The sequence below is a fragment of the Chlamydomonas reinhardtii genome, chromosome 10 (assembly GCF_000002595.2).
Source record: "Chlamydomonas reinhardtii strain CC-503 cw92 mt+ chromosome 10, whole genome shotgun sequence".
Classification (NCBI taxonomy): Eukaryota; Viridiplantae; Chlorophyta; class Chlorophyceae; order Chlamydomonadales; family Chlamydomonadaceae; genus Chlamydomonas; species Chlamydomonas reinhardtii.
In genome coordinates, this window is record NC_057013.1 from 6,348,159 (window position 1) to 6,367,545 (window position 19,387).

Here is a 19,387-nt window from a genome sequence, read left to right on the forward strand (position 1 = left end):
GCAGAGGCGTTAGTTGCAAGCGATAATACTTATGGGATGTGGGCCGAGGCGTCGTGGAGCAGCAGGGCGAGCGGCGCCGGCGATAAATGTCGCCGCCCGGGCTCGGTGGCGCGCACAACAGCACAGGGCAGACACGCGGACGCGACACGGGGGTGGGGTGGGGTGGGAGAGAGGGATCGGGTGGGGAGCAGGTGGGGAGGGCAAGAGGCTGACATGGGCAGGTGCAGGGCTGTCCCAACCGCTCCCAGTAACACAGGCAGGGGGCAGGGGCAGGTGGTGTAGGAGTGGTGATGGTGTTGGTGTGCCTCTGCCCCATTGACCAGCTTCACGTGCACGTGACGGCTTCATGCACGCACGCATACTGCACACACATCCCCACGCCCACACCCCCGAACTCCGCTTCTTCTGATTCAATCATGAATGTAACGCCCTCTCCCGCCAGATCCGTATGACTGCGGCGCTGCTGGCGCACTGGCGGCAGCACCTGCCGCCCGGCCGCCTGCTCACACTGTACTACGAGGAGGTGCGTGTGTGTGGAATGTGGGTGTATACACACGTGCGTTTAGACCTTCTGTCCAAACACGCACACACGCACAGCCCCCCCCCACCTCATCCCACGCCACCCCCCCACCACACACACACACACACACACACACACACGCATACACTATCCTACGCGTAATGTTTTCCTTGTGCTCTTTAACACACACACACGCAGCTGGTGGCAGCGCCCGAGGCCACCGCGCGGCGGCTGCTGGCGCACTGCGGCCTGCCCTGGGACCCCGCCGTACTGGCCTTCCACACCTCCAACCGAACCGTGGCAACCGCCAGTGTCGTACAAGTACGGCAGCCGCTGTACACCAAGGCGGTTGGGCGCTGGCGTAAGTACGAGCGGCAGTTGGCGCCGCTGGCGGCGGCGGTTGCGGCTGAGGTACGGCAGTACGAGGCGGAGGTTGAAGTGGCGGTGCGGCGGGCTGTGGCGGCGCAGCGGCGGCTGCAGGAGGCGGCGGAGGCGGCGGAGGCGAGCAAGGCGGCGGCGGAGACGGAGGGGAGAAAGGCGGCGGCGGAGGGGAGAAAGGCGGCGAAAGCGGCAGAGGGGAAGGAAGGGGGAAGGGAGGGGAGAAAGGAGGAGGGGCAAGGTGGGAGCAGTGGGAGAGGGCAGGCAAGGGGGAAGGAGGCGGGGGAAGGTGGCCGGACGGATTCCAGTCGGTCTGAGCTGTGAGGGTCTAGACATGATGAGCTGTGTGACGTGCGGTTGCTGTGTGCACACGAGTGGGACCTGCTGACGTATTGCATATCAGCTGGGGAGGCGCGTGGGGTGCGTCTGCTGCCGCGAAGGCCGCTGCGCTCTGGGTTCGTGACTCGTGAGCTACTCCGTCACCGGCTACTCTGTTTGGGGGGCGTTGCTGCTTTGCTGCGCAACGTGTTCACTGTTCAGGTGTTGTGGCAAGCAGTGAGCGAGGCAGTGCAGGTTCCGGACCAGGTTCCGGACTGTGAATGGGAGGCCGGTCTCGTGTCCGTCTCCGTCTCCACGGGTGTCGCCCCGACCGGCTGGTGTTCGGGCCGGCCGTGAGACCTGCTGTGTGCGCCGCGGCGCATGCGGGTGGCCGCACCGGAGGCCCCTCACCCCCTTTCCTGTGTATGTGTGTGTGTGTGTGCGTGTATGTGTGTGTGTATGTGTGCGTGTGTGGATGTGTGAATGTGTGTGTGTGGATGCGTGTGTGTGTGTGTGTATATGTGTGTGTGTGTGTGTGTGTGTGTGTGTGTGTGTGTGTGTGTGTGTGTGTTAAAAAACGAAACGAAAGCCCGCCCAATGACGCGACGGAGTTACTTACCGATACCCACCATTTTACCGAGCGTCGCGTGACTGTCGTGACCCAGGTAGTCATACTTACCCGCGATAAGCCTGGAACCCCACGGGCGACCATTCGGCCTGACCCCGCGATGCACCTGTATGCGTCCATGCTCCGCACCCTGGGCGCGCTAAACAACGTTTACCCAGCACGCCTAATTCCCGGATTCCCGCCCGCTGGTCGTAGTCGAGCTCACCTATAGGCAAAGGTGGAAGCATGGGCATAGGGCGGCAGCGAGGAAGTGTCACGGGCATGTGAATGGCAACGGCGATAAGAGAGGCGGCGTGCAGCAGACAAGCTAGGTATCACGCGTCCCAAATCCCGCCCACTAAGTACAATAACACTAATGGAAGAGGGCGAGTTAGCGGTGGCACTGCGACTAAACGGGGTCGAGGCTGCATGGGGGACGTGGCGGGCGGCGGTTGCAGCGTTTCCAGACGCGTGTCAAGCTGGTGTGTGTGCGTGTGACGTGTGTGCGCCGTGGGCTGGCGGGAGCTGGCCTCCCGCTCCCCACTCCACGGCGGCACCGAGGCTAGGCACGCTCGCGGCCGCAGTGGCCGCGTCGGCTGTTCGTGACGAGCCCCCCAACCCCCACCCCCCAGAATCCAGTTACCCCCCTGATAGTGCCAAACACGCGCCGCGACGTGTCGCGGGTAGTGCCGCGCCGTACGCCTCGGCGACCTGGCCGTACTCCGTGACGAGGTCCGCCGTCCGCCAGAGACACCAGAGCCATCAGGTGGTCGCAGAAGGTGACCGAGCGGTACCGATGGGCATATCGCGCATGCATCGCGGGCACCGGACGGGGTCCCAGACCTGTGACGCGGGCTTAAGAGACAAATAGCGCGGTGCTGGTACCGAGACCAGCGGGAACAGGGCGACGAAGGTGTTGAAGTTGCGCTCGTCGTCGCCCAGTCCGCCAGGTCGCCCAAACTACCCCAGCTCCGCGCACCCGGCCCATTTGAAAGGTACAGTACAGTTTAGCAAAAGCAATACCCGGGGGCTTAAAAGCCCTCAGCCCAAAGGCCCGCCCATAGGTCCCTCAGTGGAAAAGCGAGCCCCAGCCAGAAGCGCCAAGACCCGTCCTGACTTCCTGAAGCCCTGATGGCCCCTGACGATCCACAGATGACACAGGTAGTGCCCTTGTGTTAAAAAACGAAACGAAAGCCCGCCCAATGACGCGACGGAGTTACTTACCGATACCCACCATTTTACCGAGCGTCGCGTGACTGTCGTGACCCAGGTAGTCATACTTACCCGCGATAAGCCTGGAACCCCACGGGCGACCATTCGGCCTGACCCCGCGATGCACCTGTATGCGTCCATGCTCCGCACCCTGGGCGCGCTAAACAACGTTTACCCAGCACGCCTAATTCCCGGATTCCCGCCCGCTGGTCGTAGTCGAGCTCACCTATAGGCAAAGGTGGAAGCATGGGCATAGGGCGGCAGCGAGGAAGTGTCACGGGCATGTGAATGGCAACGGCGATAAGAGAGGCGGCGTGCAGCAGACAAGCTAGGTATCACGCGTCCCAAATCCCGCCCACTAAGTACAATAACACTAATGGAAGAGGGCGAGTTAGCGGTGGCACTGCGACTAAACGGGGTCGAGGCTGCATGGGGGACGTGGCGGGCGGCGGTTGCAGCGTTTCCAGACGCGTGTCAAGCTGGTGTGTGTGCGTGTGTGTGTGTGTGTGTGTGTGTGTGTGTGTGTGTGTGTGTGTGTGTGTGTGTGTGTGTGTGTGTGTGTGTGTGTGTGGCCGCACCGCATTGGCGCATGCCACTCCCGACGGTGTGGCTGACTACTCTGTAAAAGACACATCTAGATGCCCCAGGGCGTGTTCCGCAGCAGGGTTATGTACCGAACGTGAAATACTTTACAGACTCAGAGGAGAATTAGAATAAGTTCTGCCTCCAGATGGCGTCGAGCGCCAAACCCTCCTCTACCTCCCACGGCTCCGCCCTTTGCGACACGCACGCCCTGCATCCCTGATTGCGTATACACACAGTCACACACACGCCCCTGCCGCACACGCCACAAGCCCTGTACGCCCTTGCATGAAGACCGACATGGGTGAGTCGTACGGCGCCCTGGCACCGTGACACGCTCCTGAACGCCACTATCAAGAGCCTCGCACCAGCTTGCATCATAGCAGTCGATAGCTGACTTCTAATGTACACCGTGTCGCCTGCTCTTTGTCGTTGATCACGCCACACAATCACTCCCACCTTCAAGGAGCTTCGCTTCGGCTTTCAAAGGAAAGCTCTCAGCACACCCGGAACCTGACGTCACGAGCAATAAATTGGACATGGTTGCTCGACCTTGCTCGTCCCTTGGCACTCACAAGACATCAGACATCGCATCTTTTGCAATTCTTCCAATAATGCGCATGGCAAGTACACCTTATCACCTCAAAGCCTGCTGGCCGGAGCGGGCGTGCCAGCAGTAGCAGCAGCAGCAGCAGCAGCAGCAGTAGCAGGGGCCCCGCCGGTTTGGAAGAAGTGCAGTGCTACTGCCGCCACAGCCGCCGGGTCCTCCATAGGGCCCAGGTGGCCCAGCGCCGGGAACCTGTGGGCGGCGGCACACGCAGCGGGGGGGGGGGTGATCGGGCGTGTGCGTGTATACATGTGTGTATGTGTATGTGTACTCTACCGTGACGGGAGAATGTTCACAGCGAGGATGCGACAGCCTGGCGCTTACTGCCCCCCATCCCGCCCCCCACCGCCCAGCCCCACCAACCTCCACCTGCCTCCACCAACCTCCACCCCATACACACAGTCACACGCGCCCTCTGCCCACCTGATCAGCTGCGCCCCCGGCACCTGCTCCGCCAGCGCAGCCCCGAACACGGGCAGTGCCGAGTGCAGCCCACCCGCAACAGCACGACCCACTGCTACAGCCACACGGCAGCACCGCCCGCACCAGGCGCCGCCACTGCTGCTACTGCTACTGCTGCTGCTACTGCCGCTGCAGGAGCAGCACGCAGACGCACTGGCGGCCCCCGGCGCTGCCCCCTTGCTACTGCCACCACAGCTGCTGCCGCTGTCGCTCCTGCTACTGCTACTGCCGCAGCAGCGGGCGCCGCCCATGTCCCCCCAGGGCCTCCAGGGCGGCAGGGCCAGTGCGTCGAACACCCGGGCCTCACTCTCGGGCGCACACGCCAGCGTAACACCACCGCTGCTACTGCCGCCACTGCTGCTACTGCCGCCAGCTGCTGCTGCTGCTGCTGCTGCTGACCCGCCGGTGCCGCCGGCGGCCTGCCCTGGCTCTGGCTGCACGGGTCGCAGCCCGCCACACGCCAGGTACGCGTGCAGCGCCTGTGTGGCAGGCCGGGGGGAGGGGAGGGGTGGATGGGTGGTGAAGTGGTGAAGTGGTGGTGGTGAAGTGGTAAAACGGGGCGGATGGCGCACTCCCTTCGCTTGCAAGAGCCGGACCTTGACCCAATCCTACCGCCGCCGCCTCTCCCCTACACAGGCCTTTCACGAGGCACCCCCAGCCCCCCACGAGGCCAACCCCAGCCCCCTACTCCCACCCCCACCTCCACCCCCACTCTCACCAGGGGGCTGAAGGCGCTGAAGGGCGGCTTGGCCCCCAGCGCCGCCACCGCCGCCTCCACACTGGGGAAGAAGGCCTGGGAGGTGGAGGCGCGCGTGCGTGCGTGTGTGTGTGTGCGTGTGTGTGTGTGTGTGTGTGTGTGTGTGTGTGCGCGTTAGAACGATGGGTACGTGTGTGTATGTTTGTCTTGCGCGTGTGCCCCATGGTCTGTGTCCCCCCCATGACCCTAATATGTCTAATGACCGGATGCCGTACAACGTTGTCCCGCACAAGGTCTCAAAACCCAGCGTGTGTGTCCGTAACACATAAGAGCCGCAGCCGCACCTGCCGCTTGCGCGCCAGCCGTGCCAGCGGCGACTGGACCGCCCCTGCAGCGGCCGCACCTGCCCCGCCACCCCCACCGCCACTGCCAGCCTCCACACTTCCCGATTGCTGCTGCTGCTGCTGCTGTGCATGCGGCGGCGGTGGTGGTGGTGGTGGTGGTGGTGATGCCGGCGGCGCCATGTGCAGGTGCGGCCGCAGCACCGGCTCAAACAGGAACATGCTCCTGAGGCGATATGACAGGGGGGCGGCGGGGGGTGAAAGAGGGGTGAAAGAGGGGTGTATCGGGTGTGTGAGGGGGGCTTGGGGTCAGGGGTGAGGAGCAAGGCGGGGCGGGCGCGCACGGCCGGCAGCTTCAGCACCGGATGCCCACAGAGTGCAGTCGAGGTCAACCACACGCACCCTCCGCACTCGCCAATCCACCCGCACTCCCTCCCCCCTCCCTCCTTCCCTCCCGCCCTCCCTCCCTCGCTCCCTCCCTCCCTCCCTGCCTCCCAGCTAGCCCGCTGCCCACCTGAAGGTTCCGGGCCGCTCCCACTCAAGCAAGGCCGCCAATGTGCCGCCCAGGCTGTGACCCATGCAGAAGGCGCCTGCGTGTGTGTGTGTAGGGAAGTGCAGGGGGGCAGGTGAGGTGCAGGTGGAAACCCCACACACGCGGCGGCCGCATGCGGCGTCCTCCCCTGCTGGTCCAGGAGAGAATCTCCTCCTCCTCCCCTGATGGTACGACACCCACACTCCAGACCACGACCCCAGACCATGTGCTACTCAAGTACCCCCTCCCCCAGTCCCCTTGCAACGCTCCCTGCTTCGTTGGGCTCGGGCACATAATCCCCCACTGACTCCCCGCCTCACCCCGCACGCCCTCCCGCTCCACGTAATCCTGAACTGCTGCGACCAGGTCTGCCTCGCTGATGGGCCCTGTTGGCGCGGGGGCCTGGCCGTGGCCAGGCAGGTCGAGAGCTACGCAACGAAAGTGCTTGGAGAGCAGGGGCACCTGCAGCGAGCGACGCCCAGCCATGTCATGGATGAAATGTCAATTACGCGGAACTCGGGGGCTGGGTTGACTGCCGCTGTTTGTTATTTGATGTATTAATTTGATACAAGTTGCTCACCATTGGCAAGAAGATGCGACCGTGAAAGCCATTCGCGTGCAGCAGCAGAAGCAAAGGGCCGCTGCCGCCCAACTCGTGCGCCACGACGCTAAGTTTTGGCATCCTGCTGAGTTAAAGATACTTAAGTACAACGGGCAGCAACATATTGCATTCTCTTTCGCTAACGCAGGCGGACCTGCATGGGTAGGGGCGCGTGCAGGCCAGCGCACACCGGCTCCCCCACTCTCCCCCCCTGGTCGCCCAGTGGCAGTCCCCGTCCAGTTGCAGTCCCCGTCCAGGGCTGCTCAGCGCGGCACCGAGCACGACACCCCCCACCCCCGTCAGTGCACCGTACACTGTACCTTTGACCGTGCGTTGAGTGCGAAAACGGGCATGCCTGCCTGGGAGGCTGTCGCTTCCCGTGCATGACTGCGGGGAGGAGGACGGGGAGGGGCCCGGCCGCAAGGCGCTCGTCACCGGGCACGGCGGCACACCAGGCAGGGCGGGGAGCAGGGCCGTGGAGGCCCCCCCTGGTTTTGGTTTAGTTTGGGCTGGTATTTGCAACCCCCACATGCACCTGCTGGGCGGGTGTAAACACAAATGCAAACATGCGGCGCCGACGCATGCACCAGCGTGCGCCTAACATGTTGAGCGTGAAAGCTGCCCTTGCATGCGGGTGTGCACGTGAAGGGACGACCTTACCCAGGTATCCGTGGAGGAGCTGCCCATGAGTCCATGACAGACATTGAAAGCGGCATGCGGCCAGGGATCGGATCATCGGAGCTCTGGCGGAACCGACGCGCCGCCGCTGACCGAAGCTGAAGCTGCCGCAAAGCGATTCGCCGAGTGCCACCAGAAGGAGCAGGAGGCGGCTGCGACGCACTCAATGAACGGACTGGCGGCGAATCGGCGATTGTGGCTGGCGAGCAGCTGAGCGATTACGGCGTGTGCAGGGAGGCGCAGACAGCCATGGCCACGGAAACATGGTGGGGAAGGCGCAGGAACGCGAGAGGCAAGTTGCACGACTTTATTATATTACAGCAGGAACAAGTACACCGCACAATTGTGTGCTGACACCAGTGTTGAATGGCCCCTAGTCCGCTTGGCAGCCGATATCCCTGGGGAGTACTATGCAGGCCAGTGCCTGTGCCGGCACCCCAATGTCTTGTGCTCCGACACAGCAGCTTGGCGCCCCTCCGACTACAACCCACATCGAGGCAGCAGCTCCATGCACCAGCGCCCGCCACACCTCCCCCCGTCCGCACCGCGCCCGCCGGTAATCCACATCAGCGCTGCGCAGGCGGCGGAGGCAGCTGTGCCGGTCGGGCGCGGCTCTGCCCTGTGCCGCAATGGGGAACCCAGCGCCGCTCAAGGACACCCTGCGGCGCCGCTAGTGTCGGTTCCCCCTTGCGCAATGAATCGCGACAAACCACCACAAACCAAACAACGACAAGCAACGTTGTGAAGCAGACCATCATCACCAACTATCACGAAACATGCATCACGCCCCTTGTTGCCCCAACTACCTTGGCACCCCAACATCTGCCGCCGGCTAGACTCCATGTGTCTCTTAACTTCTTCGTACCGCCCCCAGTAGTTGTGCGCATCACATCAGGCCCACGGCCCCAAGTCCTGTACAGGATGCGTGCACCTGCCTAGCTACGACCGCCTGCACCGCGTGCCGGGCTCAATCACCACGAGCCCAACCGCCGTGCAAAGCCACACATAGAAACATCACAGTCACAAACGTGTTGATGTGCCACAACAGCCCCGAACATAAACGAGCCAAGACACACGTGAACGCGCGTGTCCTACACGCACACAAGTTCCGTCTCCCAGTAGCCACGCCGGCTCAGCAAACCGAGCCTGCAACCTCCGGACAGGCAAAGCCGCGCGCGCCCCGTCGTCAGCCTCACGCCTTCGTACTCATGACCAAGGCCATCGTATCCTGGTGCAAGTTCACTTCCTGTCCTGAGCAAAAGTTGCAACCCGAGCTAGGTCAATGGTCTCCCAAGCCCGACACGTGTCACATCGATACTAGAAACCACCGCGCAATTACCGCGGCCTTGGTTTGGGGCCTGTCCCCAACGCTGTAAAGCGTCACGTGAAACTTCGTTGCCAGTCACCACACCAGAGGCCATCGACAGAGGCTACGGGCTTCCGTCGGCGCACGGCACCCAACAGCCGACGGCGCCTGGCCCCTTGCCGCGCACGACACAGACTCTTGTGTGCATTGCACGGAATTGCACACAATCATACACCAACATCAAATTGCAGAAGCAAATAGCGCCGAGCGAGGAATCAAATGCGTGTAGCCACAGGCTGAGCACACATGCACGTGCTGGCGGGCGGGTGGCGCGCCCCACTGCCAAGTCAGTGGGCCTGCAGCGGGGTGGCAACATGGGGGCCTCACGCCGCCGCGCCTGCCGTACAAAGCACACACGTGATCAAGTGTACAACACGCCGCCCGACATACTGCATACACACGCACACCGTTGCTGTACTGGCGGTCCCGTGGGTCACACCGTCAGGCTGTACAAAGACCTACTGCACATGCTTCTCGCCGATTACCGTACACCCCTTATGTGCTGGGGCCCCTCGCCCCAATCAGATATCTCCTCGCACTTGCTTGAAGTGTCGTGCGTCAACCCCGGCCCGCGCGGGTATGCTGCTGCTGCTCCCTCCTCGTCGTCAAACCCCATCATGTGTAGTACGTGCGACCGTTGCACTGCCGTTTCTTCCTCACGCCTCCTGCTGCCCGCCCCGCCGCGCGGCGGGACGACCCCCCATAGCACGCTCAGCCCGTAGCCCGTAGCGCTGCGTTGCCCTGCTGCCCAGCGCTACTCCAACCTCTTGGACGCCTCCGCCCGATGTGTCCAGAGCCCTCTCCTCCGCACCAGGCAGGCTTCATCGCCCCCCTCACCACTTCCTCCAGTCCCCTTCCTCAGTTCTCCTCGAAGGTGGCTGTGAGCACCACCCGCTCGCGCGACATCGACCGCTCCCCGTTGCTGCCGCCCTCGCTGCCGCTGGCGCTGCCGCTGCCGTGGTCGGCGTCCGCGCCCACAGACACCAGGATGCCGCCGTCCACGCCGCTGGGGTGCTGCGCCAGGGTGGCTTTGGCCAGGCGGCGGTGCTGCTGCTCCAGGTCGTCGCCCGCCTCGGCCGCCGCCGCCTCCGCCTCCTCGGCCTCGGTGCGCACGGTGACGGCGCCGTCGCTGTTGAGGCCCAGCACCAGAGCCACGCCGGCTCCGAACTTGCGGTGCAGCACAGCGTCAGACAGAGGGTCGTCCACCAGCCTGGGGTGGGGAGCAGGGGGGGCGGGGGCATGAGGAGGGGTGTCAGCAGTGTGGTATACAGGACGTGAATGTGGACGTGTGGATGTGTGTGTCGTTCGGTGAACTGGCGGTGTGTGCGTGTGTGTCTGCCCCGTTTTCGAGTGTGCACCCCACTCCTCCTTGTCCGGCTGCGGGCGCCCCCCCCGGTCTCCCGCCAGCTCCTCCCACCTGACGATGGCCTGCCTCAGCGGCCGCGCGCCGTACTCGTCCGAGTGGCCCTCAGCCACAATGTGCTCCATCAGCGCCGGCGCAATGCGCAGGCCCAGACCGCGCTCGCCAGCGCGAGCAATCTGCGGGTTTATGTGCGCGAGTTTATGGGCACGTGGCAAGAGTGCTTCAATCTTCTAACTCTACCTCAAAACACACTTTATCTGGGAGATGTCGCCATTCGTTCGCAGTGTTCTCCCCAATCCATCTTGCATTGGGTTCGGTTTAGTTTGGGCTGGTACCTACAACCGTCCCTCCGCATAAACATCTCGCGCTCTCTCTCCCTCCCTCTCACCGTCTGCGCCAGGAGCAGCTGCGCAATGTGCGCCACGTCCTCGCGGCGCAGGCGCTGGAACACCACCGTCTCGTCAAAACGGTTGAGCAGCTCGGGCGCGAAGAAGCCGCGCACCTCGCCCAGCACCTCCTGCTTCAGCTTGAAGGCCTGACAGGAATAAAACAAGGACCGCACGTGAACGGATTAAGCGCAGCGCGGAAAGAAGTCATGGAAAGAAGGGCTTAAACAGGCTCAGCACATGCCACAGCACGCCCAGCAGACCTAGCCCTTCCCAGCAAGCCCCGTCCACGGACAAGCAGGCTCCCCGCTACGCCTCTGTCGCCCCCCCCCCACACACACACCTGCGCCGCCTGCAGCTTCTCGTCTGTGGGCCCGGCGCCCATGCCCGGGCGGCTGAACACGCCGGCGCCGTTGCGGGCGGCGTTGCCGGCTGCCGCGATGAGTCGGCTGCCCACGTTGGAGGTCAGGATGATCATGGCGTTCTTGAACGACACCACACGGCCCTGTGAGTGTGAGGAGGGGAGTGCGGGGTTGTAACCAGCCCACTCAAAAACTGAACCCAATGCAAAAGGGGACAGGTGTGTCTCATAGCACATGTGAGCGGATATGACCAGGGGAATCATGGTAAGCGGCACTTGAGCATCCTGGTCCCTGACCCTCAACACCAATGACTGGACACAACGCAAACACCAATTGTCCAGGCAGGTGCAGTCAGCTCTGCCGCAACCCCCCCGGCTTCCTGATGATCATGGGACTTCTTCGTTGGGCCCTGATTACAAATGTACCCCCTCCCCCCCTGGCTGCTCCCCCCCGCCCCCGCCCCCGCCCGCGGCAGCCCACACACACCTGCGAGTCCGTGAGCCTGCCGTCCTCCAGGATCTGCAGCAGGATGGAGAAGACGTCGGGGTGCGCCTTCTCGATCTCGTCAAACAGCACCACCGAGAAGGGCCGGCGCCGGATGGCCTCGGTCAGCTTGCCGCCGTCGCCAAAGCCCACGTAGCCTGTGCGAGTGTCAGTGATTCGGGATCAACAAGTCAGCGGAACCAAACCAGCTCACACCAGAACTTCTCTAGTGCACCCTCCCCCGCTTCCATTCCCATTCCCTCTCCGCCCGCCCCCCCCGCCGCCCCTTCCCCGCCTCCCCGCCCTCCCTCCGCCTGCTGCGGCCCCCCCCACACACACCCACCTGGCGGCGCGCCCACCAGCTTGCTGACGCTGTGTCGCTCCATGTACTCGGACATGTCCAGCCGCAGCAGCGCCTCGCGAGAGCCGTAGTACTGCTCCGACAGGACCTGCGTGGAGAATGGAGGGCGAGAGGGTCGGTGGGTGGTGCAAGGGGCGGGAGACAGAACTGCTTGGTGGAGGCAGAGTGACTGGGGCGGGCAAAGGGCAACCATTGCGCAGGTCCTGTGCCCGCCTTTCCCAACAGCGCCCCCCCTTTTCGCGCACCCCGTTCGCATGATTGGTTACCCCCCCTGTATCACAGCTCCCTCCCACCCCTCCCCCCCTCGCTCCCTCCCCTCCCCTCCCGGCCCGCACCTTGGCCAGCTCGGTCTTGCCCACGCCTGTGGGCCCCACGAACAGCAGCGCCGCCACCGGCCGCCGCGGGTCCTTGAGCCCGCACCTCGCGCGGCACAGGGCGGTGCTGATCGCCTCCACCGCGTCCGCCTGGCCCACCACGTGCGAGGCCAGCGTGTGGCGCTGATGGGGTGGGGGGTTACACGCATTAAGTTTACGAAGTGAAATCGGGGGTGGGGGGAGGTAGGGGCGTCTCAGGCGAGGGTAGGCAGAATTGTCGGACAAGCATGCCGGTGGGTGAGGTGCAAAAAGCACGCGCTCTGCTCTTCCGCTGTCAACACGGCGCTCTCACAGTTGAACATCTAAACGACTTCTAAACGACGGGGCCACTCATGCACAGAATCCATCCAGCCGCCCCGTCCCTTCCTTCTGCCATCCTGCCCCTCTTTCCTGTCCACCCTTTGGTCTGGTCTTTACAACCCCTCCCCCCCCCGCTGCTCCTCCCTCCTGCTCCTGCCCTCCTCCCCCCTTCCTCCCTCTCCCCCTGCCCCTCTCACCATGTTGAGCAGGCGCTCCTTCTCGCCGTCGCTCATGCGCTCCACGGGTATGGACGTCCATGCCGCCACAATGGCCTCGATGTCCTCCACGCCCACCACCGGCAGCACAGAGCCCTCGCAGGAGGGACCCGCCAGCTCGGCACGGTAGTCCACCTGAGGCAGGCAGGCAGGCAGCACGCCGGGGTTAGCGTTGATGCAGGCTTCTTCCTGCTTCTGGTTCCCTCTGCTTAAGTCTCCTGCATCTCAAACCACAGCACAAACCATATTAATTCCCTCCATATCCGCAGCTCGGTTGGCCTCTGGCCCCTTCCCGTGCCGTCCTCAGGGCCTCCTCTTTCCCTCCCACCCTCCCTCCCTTCCTCCCTCTCACCCCAGCCGCCTGCCCCGCCCACCCCAGCCCCTCCCCCCCCCCCCACACACACACCTCGCGGCGGCGCAGGATGACCGCCTCCTCGTACAGCCCGTCCTTGACCGCCTCGTCCTTGGTGGCCAGCACCTGTGGAGAGGAGCGGGAGGGAGTGGTGGGACTGGTTTACGGGGAGGCAGACACACACACACACACGCCGGAGACAGACACACAGTCATAAGTCAGGAAACGAGCTTGTCAGCACCTTGCCACTGTCATTCCCTTGTGTCGAATGCACAACATCAGACATGCGCACTACCTCCTACGCCCTGCCTCCCTACCTCCGCTCCGCGCTTCTTCGGCCATGGACCATCCCTTGCCCCCGCCCCCCTCCCCTCCCGCGCCCTCCCACTCGCCTGCAGGTACTCGTGCAGCTTGGGGTGGTCGCGGCCGGCGGCGGCAGCGCTGGCGGCCAGAGAGGCGGGCGTGGGCGTGGAGGACCCCGAGCCCGAGCCCGAGCCACCGCCGGCGCCGCCCGGCGCCATGGTCAGCTGCTGCTGGCGGCCGCCGGCGCCGGCGCGCGCCTGGTTCTGTCGGGCGGTGTATGCGGCGATGCGCGCCCGGCTGCCCGCCTCGTCAATCAGGTCGATGGCCTGGAGGGGTGGACAGGGCGAGGTGTGTGTGTGTGTGTGTGTGTGTGTGTGTTTGTGTGTGTGTATTGGGAATACAACTCACGAGAGCTACAGACTGCCCTCACAATCCATCTAGGGCATAGAGAGATGCTGTTTGCATCCCCCTTTCGCCCTGTTCTCCTCCTCCGGCCCTCCTCCTCCTCCGGTCCTCCTCCTCCTCCGCCCCTCTCCCTCTCATTCACCTTGTCGGGCAGGAAGCGGTCGGCGATGTACTTGTGCGACAGCGCCACCGCCGCCGCCAGCGCCTCCTCCGTGTAGGCGCAGCGGTGGTGCCGCTCGTAGCGCTCCTTCAGGCCCTGAGCGGCGCAAGCGACACAGAGCGAGACACGATGAGGGTCACACGACAGCTTGGATGCCGTGCCGTGCCACGCATGCTCATATAGATTTCGTGCTGCCGTGGCGCCGCCTGACCAGTGCCGATCCCACCAATGGGATGCCTTACCCACACAGCCCCACCAGTCACCCCAGGCTGTCCGCCCCCCCCCCCCCCCCCAACGTAGCGCACGTAGGCTTTCATCTAAGTTCATTTTCTTTAACCCCGACCCCCGCACCGGTCCCGCCCCTCACCCTCCCCCCCTCCCCCCCTCCCCCCAGTGCCCACCTGCAGTATGGTGAGTGTGGCCTCCGGGGTGGGCTCGTCCACGGTCACGGGCTGGAAGCGGCGCTCCAGGGCGGCGTCGCGCTCAATGTACTTGCGGTGCTCGTCCAGCGTGGTGGCGCCAATCACCTAGAGGAGGAGGGGGCAGATGGGAGAGGCGGGTCGAGTGGGGCGGATTGAGACACACCCCACATAAGGACTTAGTTGCTTTCTGCCGTCCAGGCCCCCTCTCCTCCTTCCACGTGATGCGCCCCACAGTGTGACCCACCAATCGCGCTCTCCTCATCCTGTGCAGCCCTCCCTCCCACAGCTCCGCCCCCTTCCTCCCCCCATCCTCTCCCCTCACCCCCAATCCCCTCCCTCCCCCCCACCTGGAACTCGCCACGCGCCAGGGCCGGCTTGACCAGGTTGGCAATGTCCAGTCCGCCGCCGCCGCCGCGGCCCACAGAGCCGGCGCCCACCAGCGTGTGGATCTCGTCGATCCTGTGTACGTGTATGCGGGTGATGCCGTGAGTTCCAGAGGACACGACCCTTCCCGCTGCCTCTTGCCCTCTATTGCAGCCCCCTCTCCCCTCCCATCCCCATGCCTTCCTCCCTCTCCTCCTTCCCCCCTCCGCCCGCTCACATGAGGATGATGTTGCCGGCCTCACGGATCTCGGCGATCAGCTTTGTGACGCGGCTCTCCAGCTCGCCGCGCTCCTTGGCGCCGGCGATGAGCAGCCCCACGTCCAGCTGCAGGATGCGCTTGCTGTGCAGGAACTCGGGCAGCGGGCTGCCGTCCACGCTGTTGTTGGGAGGCCGTGTGTATGTGTTTTTTGTTTTTGGGGGGGGAGAGCGGGATGAGGAGCGGGATGAGAGGCGGGATGAGGGGCGGGGGTAAGAGCGCATGCCGTGGAGGCGCGTCAAGTCCCCTCGCACTCCTAAGGTCGCTAGGTCTAAAAGACCACTCCTCGCTTCAGGGCCCGTTGATGCCCCCATCCTCCCGCTAGCCGCCACAAACATCGACCCTTCCTCTCCTTGTCTCCTGGAATGGACAACCCCCCTTCAACCCCCCCCCCCCCACTCCGCCCACACACTCTCTCGCTCTCCACCTCCACCCCCCTCCCTGCCCCCCTCCCTTCGCCCTCCTCCTCCCTGTCCTCACCTGGCCGCCCGGTGCACAATGGCCGCCGCCAGCCCCTCCGCAATGGCGGTCTTGCCCACGCCCGGCTCGCCCAGCAGGATGGGGTTGTTCTTGGTGCGGCGGGCCAGGATCTGGCACACGCGGCCCACCTCGCGGTCGCGACCCACCACCGGGTCAATGCGGCCGGCGCGCACCTGCAGCCCAGGGGCGGCGGCGGTGAGCGGTCCGTAGTCAGGTCAGGGGTCAGGGCAGGGGTGTGGTGTGATAGCCCCAGCACTGGCACAGGCGCCTCTACCCTCCCTCACAGCACCCCCATATCCCCAGGTCCAGGTCCCCGGAGTGCTCCCCAATATCCCCAGGTCCAGGTCCCCGGAGTGCTTCAAGGCCACACCAGTGCGCACACGCCCCGTCTCTCCCTCCCCATCGCTCGCTCGCCCGCTCCCTCCCGCTCGCTCGCCCCCTCCCTCGCCCCCTCCCTCCTGCCGCTCTGCCGCTCCGCCGCCCCACCTCGGCGCACAGGTCCTTGCAGTACTCCTCCGTCATCTTGGGGCCCTGCTCCTTGGCGGCGGCGCCCTGCTGGCAAGTGCCGGCAGGAGCGCGTGCGGGAGATGCGGGGAGAGGGGGGGCAGGGCGTCGTAAGATGCGGAACGGGGGCAAACAAGTTGCAGGAGCGCTGCAGAACAGGCTGCGAACGGCTGGGGAAGGCTCCACACCCCACCGCCCATCCACGGAGCACCGTGCCTCCGCCCCTGACCTCCCACCCAGCGATACCGTCCCTGTCGCAGCGCTCGACTCCACTCACGCGTCTTTAAGTACACGCCCCCTGTCGCGAGTTTTAGTCACAATTCTGCACACCCAACATCCCGAACCTCCACCGCACGAACCCTGTACCTGCTTCTTCTTGGCCTGCTCGGCGTCCGTGTCGCCCTTCAGCCGCTTGCCCGCCTCGGCCTTCAGGCCCTCCACGTCAGCCGACAACCTGGGCGTGGGGGCGAGAGGGGCGGCAGGGAGGGGGTGTGGGCAGGAGGAGTGCGCTGGCGCGTGTGTGGCAGGTGCGGGTGCGCGGGCGAGGAGCGCTTAGTCATGCGCGGCCGCTGGCGTGGCATGGCCAGAGCTTGAGCAGTGGCGCTGTTGAGGGCCTGACATCGGACCGCTGTGCTTGTAATGAGAAAGCTGGGGAAACAGCGCTGTCGGGTGTGAGGCAGGACTCTGATAACGGAAGGATGGGCTGCGGCTGAGCCCTAGTGAGGCGTCGCGGAGCCGCCGACAGACCAACTCACGAGTGCAGGACGCGCTTGCCGTTGCAGTCCGGCATCGACAGCATCGCCAGCAGGATGTGCTCGGGCGAGATCCAGTTGACGTTGGAGCGCTTGCACTCCTGCGTGTTCAAAAAGGCCGCATGTTGCAGTCGGTGTTAGGGGCTTCCGCGGTCGTCGCAACCGTGACCCCCGTGTGCTACAACTGCTATGATACAATTCATAAGGAGATTTGGAGGTGACACACTGGCCTGAGGACTGCCCGCGGCCGAGTCCACCTTCCGAGAGCGTCACTAGGGTCCCATTGCGCGTCTACGCTCCGCGAACTCAACGTGTGTGGCGTTCTCGAACATCTTGCGAACTTCACGGCTGAAGGGAATGCTCTCGCCATGGCTCACGGGGCGCTTGCGGCCAAACAACGCCTCCACAGCTGCCTTGGCGCGCTCCGATGAGACCCCGCTGTTCAAGTAGCCGTTCTTGCTGAGGCTCTCCTCCGCGACCAGGCCCAGCAGGATGTGCTCAGTGTTGACCTGCAACACGTTGCAATTACAATCAGTCGCAGTGTCGGCGCATGTTGCGCGCGAAAGGAAGACGTAGCGCCATGCTTTCGCACCTCCGTGTGCCCGAACGCCTTCGCTTCCGCCTGTGCAATCATCACAGTTTTGATGGAACGCTCGGTGAAGCGCTCAAACACCGCCTGGACCTTCAGCGCCTGTCGCCGGTTCACGGTAGCGCGCTGGGGCCGGGGGAGCTTGGAGGCCATCGCCAACTGCTGCGGGGCTGCCGCCCGAGGGCCGCCCCTTGACGCTGTCAGCGCGATACTGCGCATCATACGGGCCACAGGAGGACGCGGTAGGCATCTCCCCACCGTGCCCCGGTCCGTGGCCGACCTCGCGGTCGCGACTCCCTTCATTGCTGTCGGTGTTTCAATTCAACAGTTATTATCTATACAGCTTGCCTAGATAAGCGTATCGGATAGTGTGTATAACAGCGAAACAATGAACACGCTAGTGCGGGCTGGGTCTATTTCCGACATCGGCGCGATGGACCGCCCCGTCGAATCATCGATGATACATAAAGCACTTTTGTGTCGGCGAACCTGACATCTTTTCGCAAAGAACGTAGCTGCACAAAAATATTAAAGTTTCAGGGGGCGAGTCAAGCGCAGGAAAGAGCCCAAAGTACCGAAAGCGCTTGCGCCTTTATTCACTGGGCACTTTGTGCGATCCGGAGCGCCCGCAACAGTTGAACACACTGCCCTGGCGAACGCAGTTCCGCGACTCGCTCGGCTTTCTTGATGGCAGGCGTGACTTATCGCCTTCGGCCGCAAAGTTCAGCCGGGGCAACCCATTGGTATTATTGTATGGCTCAATTCCCATCTAGCATGCCTGCAGAGGCTCTGGCTTGGGCGGCGAGATCCCAACCTTTGCAACACCCATTGACTCCCCTACAGCTCTGACAGAGCTGTCCTGTCTCTCAACCTGCTGTGGCACTTGCCTGCGCTTGTGCCCTGCTATGTGGAGAGTGTCTCTCCCCGCTTCTGGTACAGGACCACATACCGTAAGAGACCTGCCATTGCCTGCCATGTGAGCGCGCATAGATGGCAGGGGCAGGCGTTCCACGGTGTACGGTTATGCCGCGCCCCCTATCAGAAGCGGGAACAGACACACTCCACATAGCAGGGCACAAGCGCAGGCAAGCGCCACAGACGGGCTGGGCAGGGCTCAAGTACCGTACTTCACTGACGTGTGGCGTGGCAGCCTCTTTTCCACCGCCAATGGCCGCGCCGCGGCCGCCACCTGCGCCTAATCAGTCCCTATCAGTCATCTCCTCTTGCGCGCTCGGCGGCAGCAGCAGTCGCTCCACCCACCACCGCCGGGTCGTGAGGGAGGTGGATGCTGGAGGAATCCACCAGCACGGGGCTGCCAAACACCGGACCCACCCACAAGATGAGTGGGTGAGGTGGAGGATGTGACCCATCGGCCCCGAACACGTGACAGAACTTTGCCAATTGCCACCAAACCGAAGCTGATGGTATGAACGCACGCACCGCCACTCATCCGCCCCAGGCTCGGATGAACGCAGCCGCCGGCCCGCACCCACTCCCGCTCCAGTTGTACACGCACGCAACCCCCTCACTCGCCTGCAGCCTGCCGCGCCCGGTGCTGCATCGACGGCCTATCGACACATCATAGTCTAACACAAAGTCGTCGGCTTGAGTCGTTCCTGCTGCTGAGCTTAACCTGGCACAATGCTCATCCAATGCCCTGTGCTTAAAGCACCTTAGAGGCCACGCCCCTTCCTTTCTTCGACGATGACGCTCACGGCCCTCGCCCTCGGCGGCAGGTGCTGCGCTCTCCTCTGGTGCGCGGCAGGAGGCTCCACGGGGCACTTGCGGCCAAGCACGGTCGTGTACTGGATGTCAAGGTCTGCGTCCTCCGCCATCTGGCCGTCCTTCTCAAGCGCCCTGAGCGCCTTATCGCAGAGGTGTGCCTTATCTTCGGGCAATTCGGCCGCTGCTGCTGCTGCCGCTGTCGCTGCCGCTGCCGCTGCCGCTGCCGCTACCGCCCAGGTTCAGGCTGAGCAGGCTGAGCAGGCGCTGGCGGAGGCACAAGAGGCGCTGGCGATTTGGGTTGATCCTGCTG

General features: G+C 64.1%; 4 protein-coding genes across 5 annotated transcripts in view; 1 reads left to right on the forward strand and 3 right to left on the reverse strand.

Moving 5' to 3' along the window:
* CHLRE_10g465450v5 (uncharacterized protein) overlaps positions 1 to 2,174 on the forward strand; it is a 7,882-nt gene extending 5,708 nt beyond the window's left edge. The window contains exons 11-12 of the mRNA XM_043067240.1: positions 443 to 523; positions 719 to 2,174. Of these exons, the coding sequence (XP_042920637.1) occupies positions 443 to 523; positions 719 to 1,222 (585 nt within the window). The 3' untranslated portion in view covers positions 1,223 to 2,174. The remainder of the gene's footprint in view (positions 1 to 442; positions 524 to 718) is intronic.
* A 1,538-nt stretch (positions 2,175 to 3,712) lies between these two features.
* CHLRE_10g465500v5 (uncharacterized protein) lies at positions 3,713 to 6,962 on the reverse strand. 2 transcript variants are annotated; one of them, XM_043067241.1, is made up of 7 exons: positions 6,837 to 6,962; positions 6,577 to 6,718; positions 6,239 to 6,314; positions 5,728 to 5,950; positions 5,405 to 5,479; positions 4,648 to 5,165; positions 3,713 to 4,416 (listed from the first exon to the last, which is right to left on the reverse strand). In XM_043067241.1, the coding sequence occupies exons 1-7, from the start codon at positions 6,936 to 6,938 to the stop codon at positions 4,260 to 4,262; spliced, it is 1,293 nt and encodes a 430-aa protein (XP_042920638.1). In that variant the 5' UTR covers positions 6,939 to 6,962; the 3' UTR covers positions 3,713 to 4,259. The 2 variants fall into 2 exon arrangements, with proteins under 2 accessions (XP_042920638.1, XP_042920639.1); XM_043067242.1 differs by having other exon boundaries at positions 6,577 to 6,962.
* Positions 6,963 to 7,836: 874 nt separating this feature from the next.
* Positions 7,837 to 18,214, reverse strand: CHLRE_10g465550v5 (uncharacterized protein). Its single transcript, XM_043067243.1, has 20 exons — positions 17,356 to 18,214; positions 17,075 to 17,272; positions 16,767 to 16,864; positions 16,378 to 16,465; positions 15,994 to 16,059; positions 15,508 to 15,680; positions 14,989 to 15,147; positions 14,735 to 14,846; positions 14,367 to 14,492; positions 13,948 to 14,061; positions 13,490 to 13,726; positions 13,152 to 13,223; positions 12,728 to 12,880; positions 12,192 to 12,353; positions 11,839 to 11,944; positions 11,499 to 11,653; positions 10,994 to 11,155; positions 10,653 to 10,799; positions 10,319 to 10,440; positions 7,837 to 10,111 (listed from the first exon to the last, which is right to left on the reverse strand). Exons 1-20 carry the CDS (start codon positions 17,653 to 17,655, stop codon positions 9,760 to 9,762), a joined length of 3,102 nt encoding a protein of 1,033 aa, XP_042920640.1. The 5' UTR covers positions 17,656 to 18,214; the 3' UTR covers positions 7,837 to 9,759.
* Positions 18,215 to 18,738: 524 nt separating this feature from the next.
* CHLRE_10g465575v5 (uncharacterized protein) overlaps positions 18,739 to 19,387 on the reverse strand; it is a 2,196-nt gene continuing 1,547 nt past the window's right edge. Inside the window, exon 4 of the mRNA XM_043067244.1 lies at positions 18,739 to 19,341. Within this exon, the coding sequence (XP_042920641.1) occupies positions 19,237 to 19,341 (105 nt within the window). The 3' untranslated portion in view covers positions 18,739 to 19,236. The remainder of the gene's footprint in view (positions 19,342 to 19,387) is intronic.

Excerpts from the sequence above, each read along its gene's own strand:
- CHLRE_10g465500v5 (XM_043067241.1), bottom strand. The coding sequence starts at position 6,938 with ATGCCAAAACTTAGCGTCGTGGCGCACGAGTTGGGCGGCAGCGGCCCT. Across the intron at positions 5,480-5,727 it reads GGCTGGCGCGCAAGCGGCAG|GCCTTCTTCCCCAGTGTGGA; the intron begins GTGCGGCTGCGG and ends TCCACCTCCCAG. Across the intron at positions 5,166-5,404 it reads TCAGCGCCTTCAGCCCCCTG|GCGCTGCACGCGTACCTGGC; the intron begins GTGAGAGTGGGG and ends CCTGCCACACAG.
- CHLRE_10g465550v5 (XM_043067243.1), bottom strand. The coding sequence starts at position 17,655 with ATGAAGGGAGTCGCGACCGCGAGGTCGGCCACGGACCGGGGCACGGTG. Across the intron at positions 16,060-16,377 it reads AGCAGGCCAAGAAGAAGCAG|GGCGCCGCCGCCAAGGAGCA; the intron begins GTACAGGGTTCG and ends ACTTGCCAGCAG. Across the intron at positions 13,727-13,947 it reads ACCGCTTCCTGCCCGACAAG|GCCATCGACCTGATTGACGA; the intron begins GTGAATGAGAGG and ends CCACCCCTCCAG.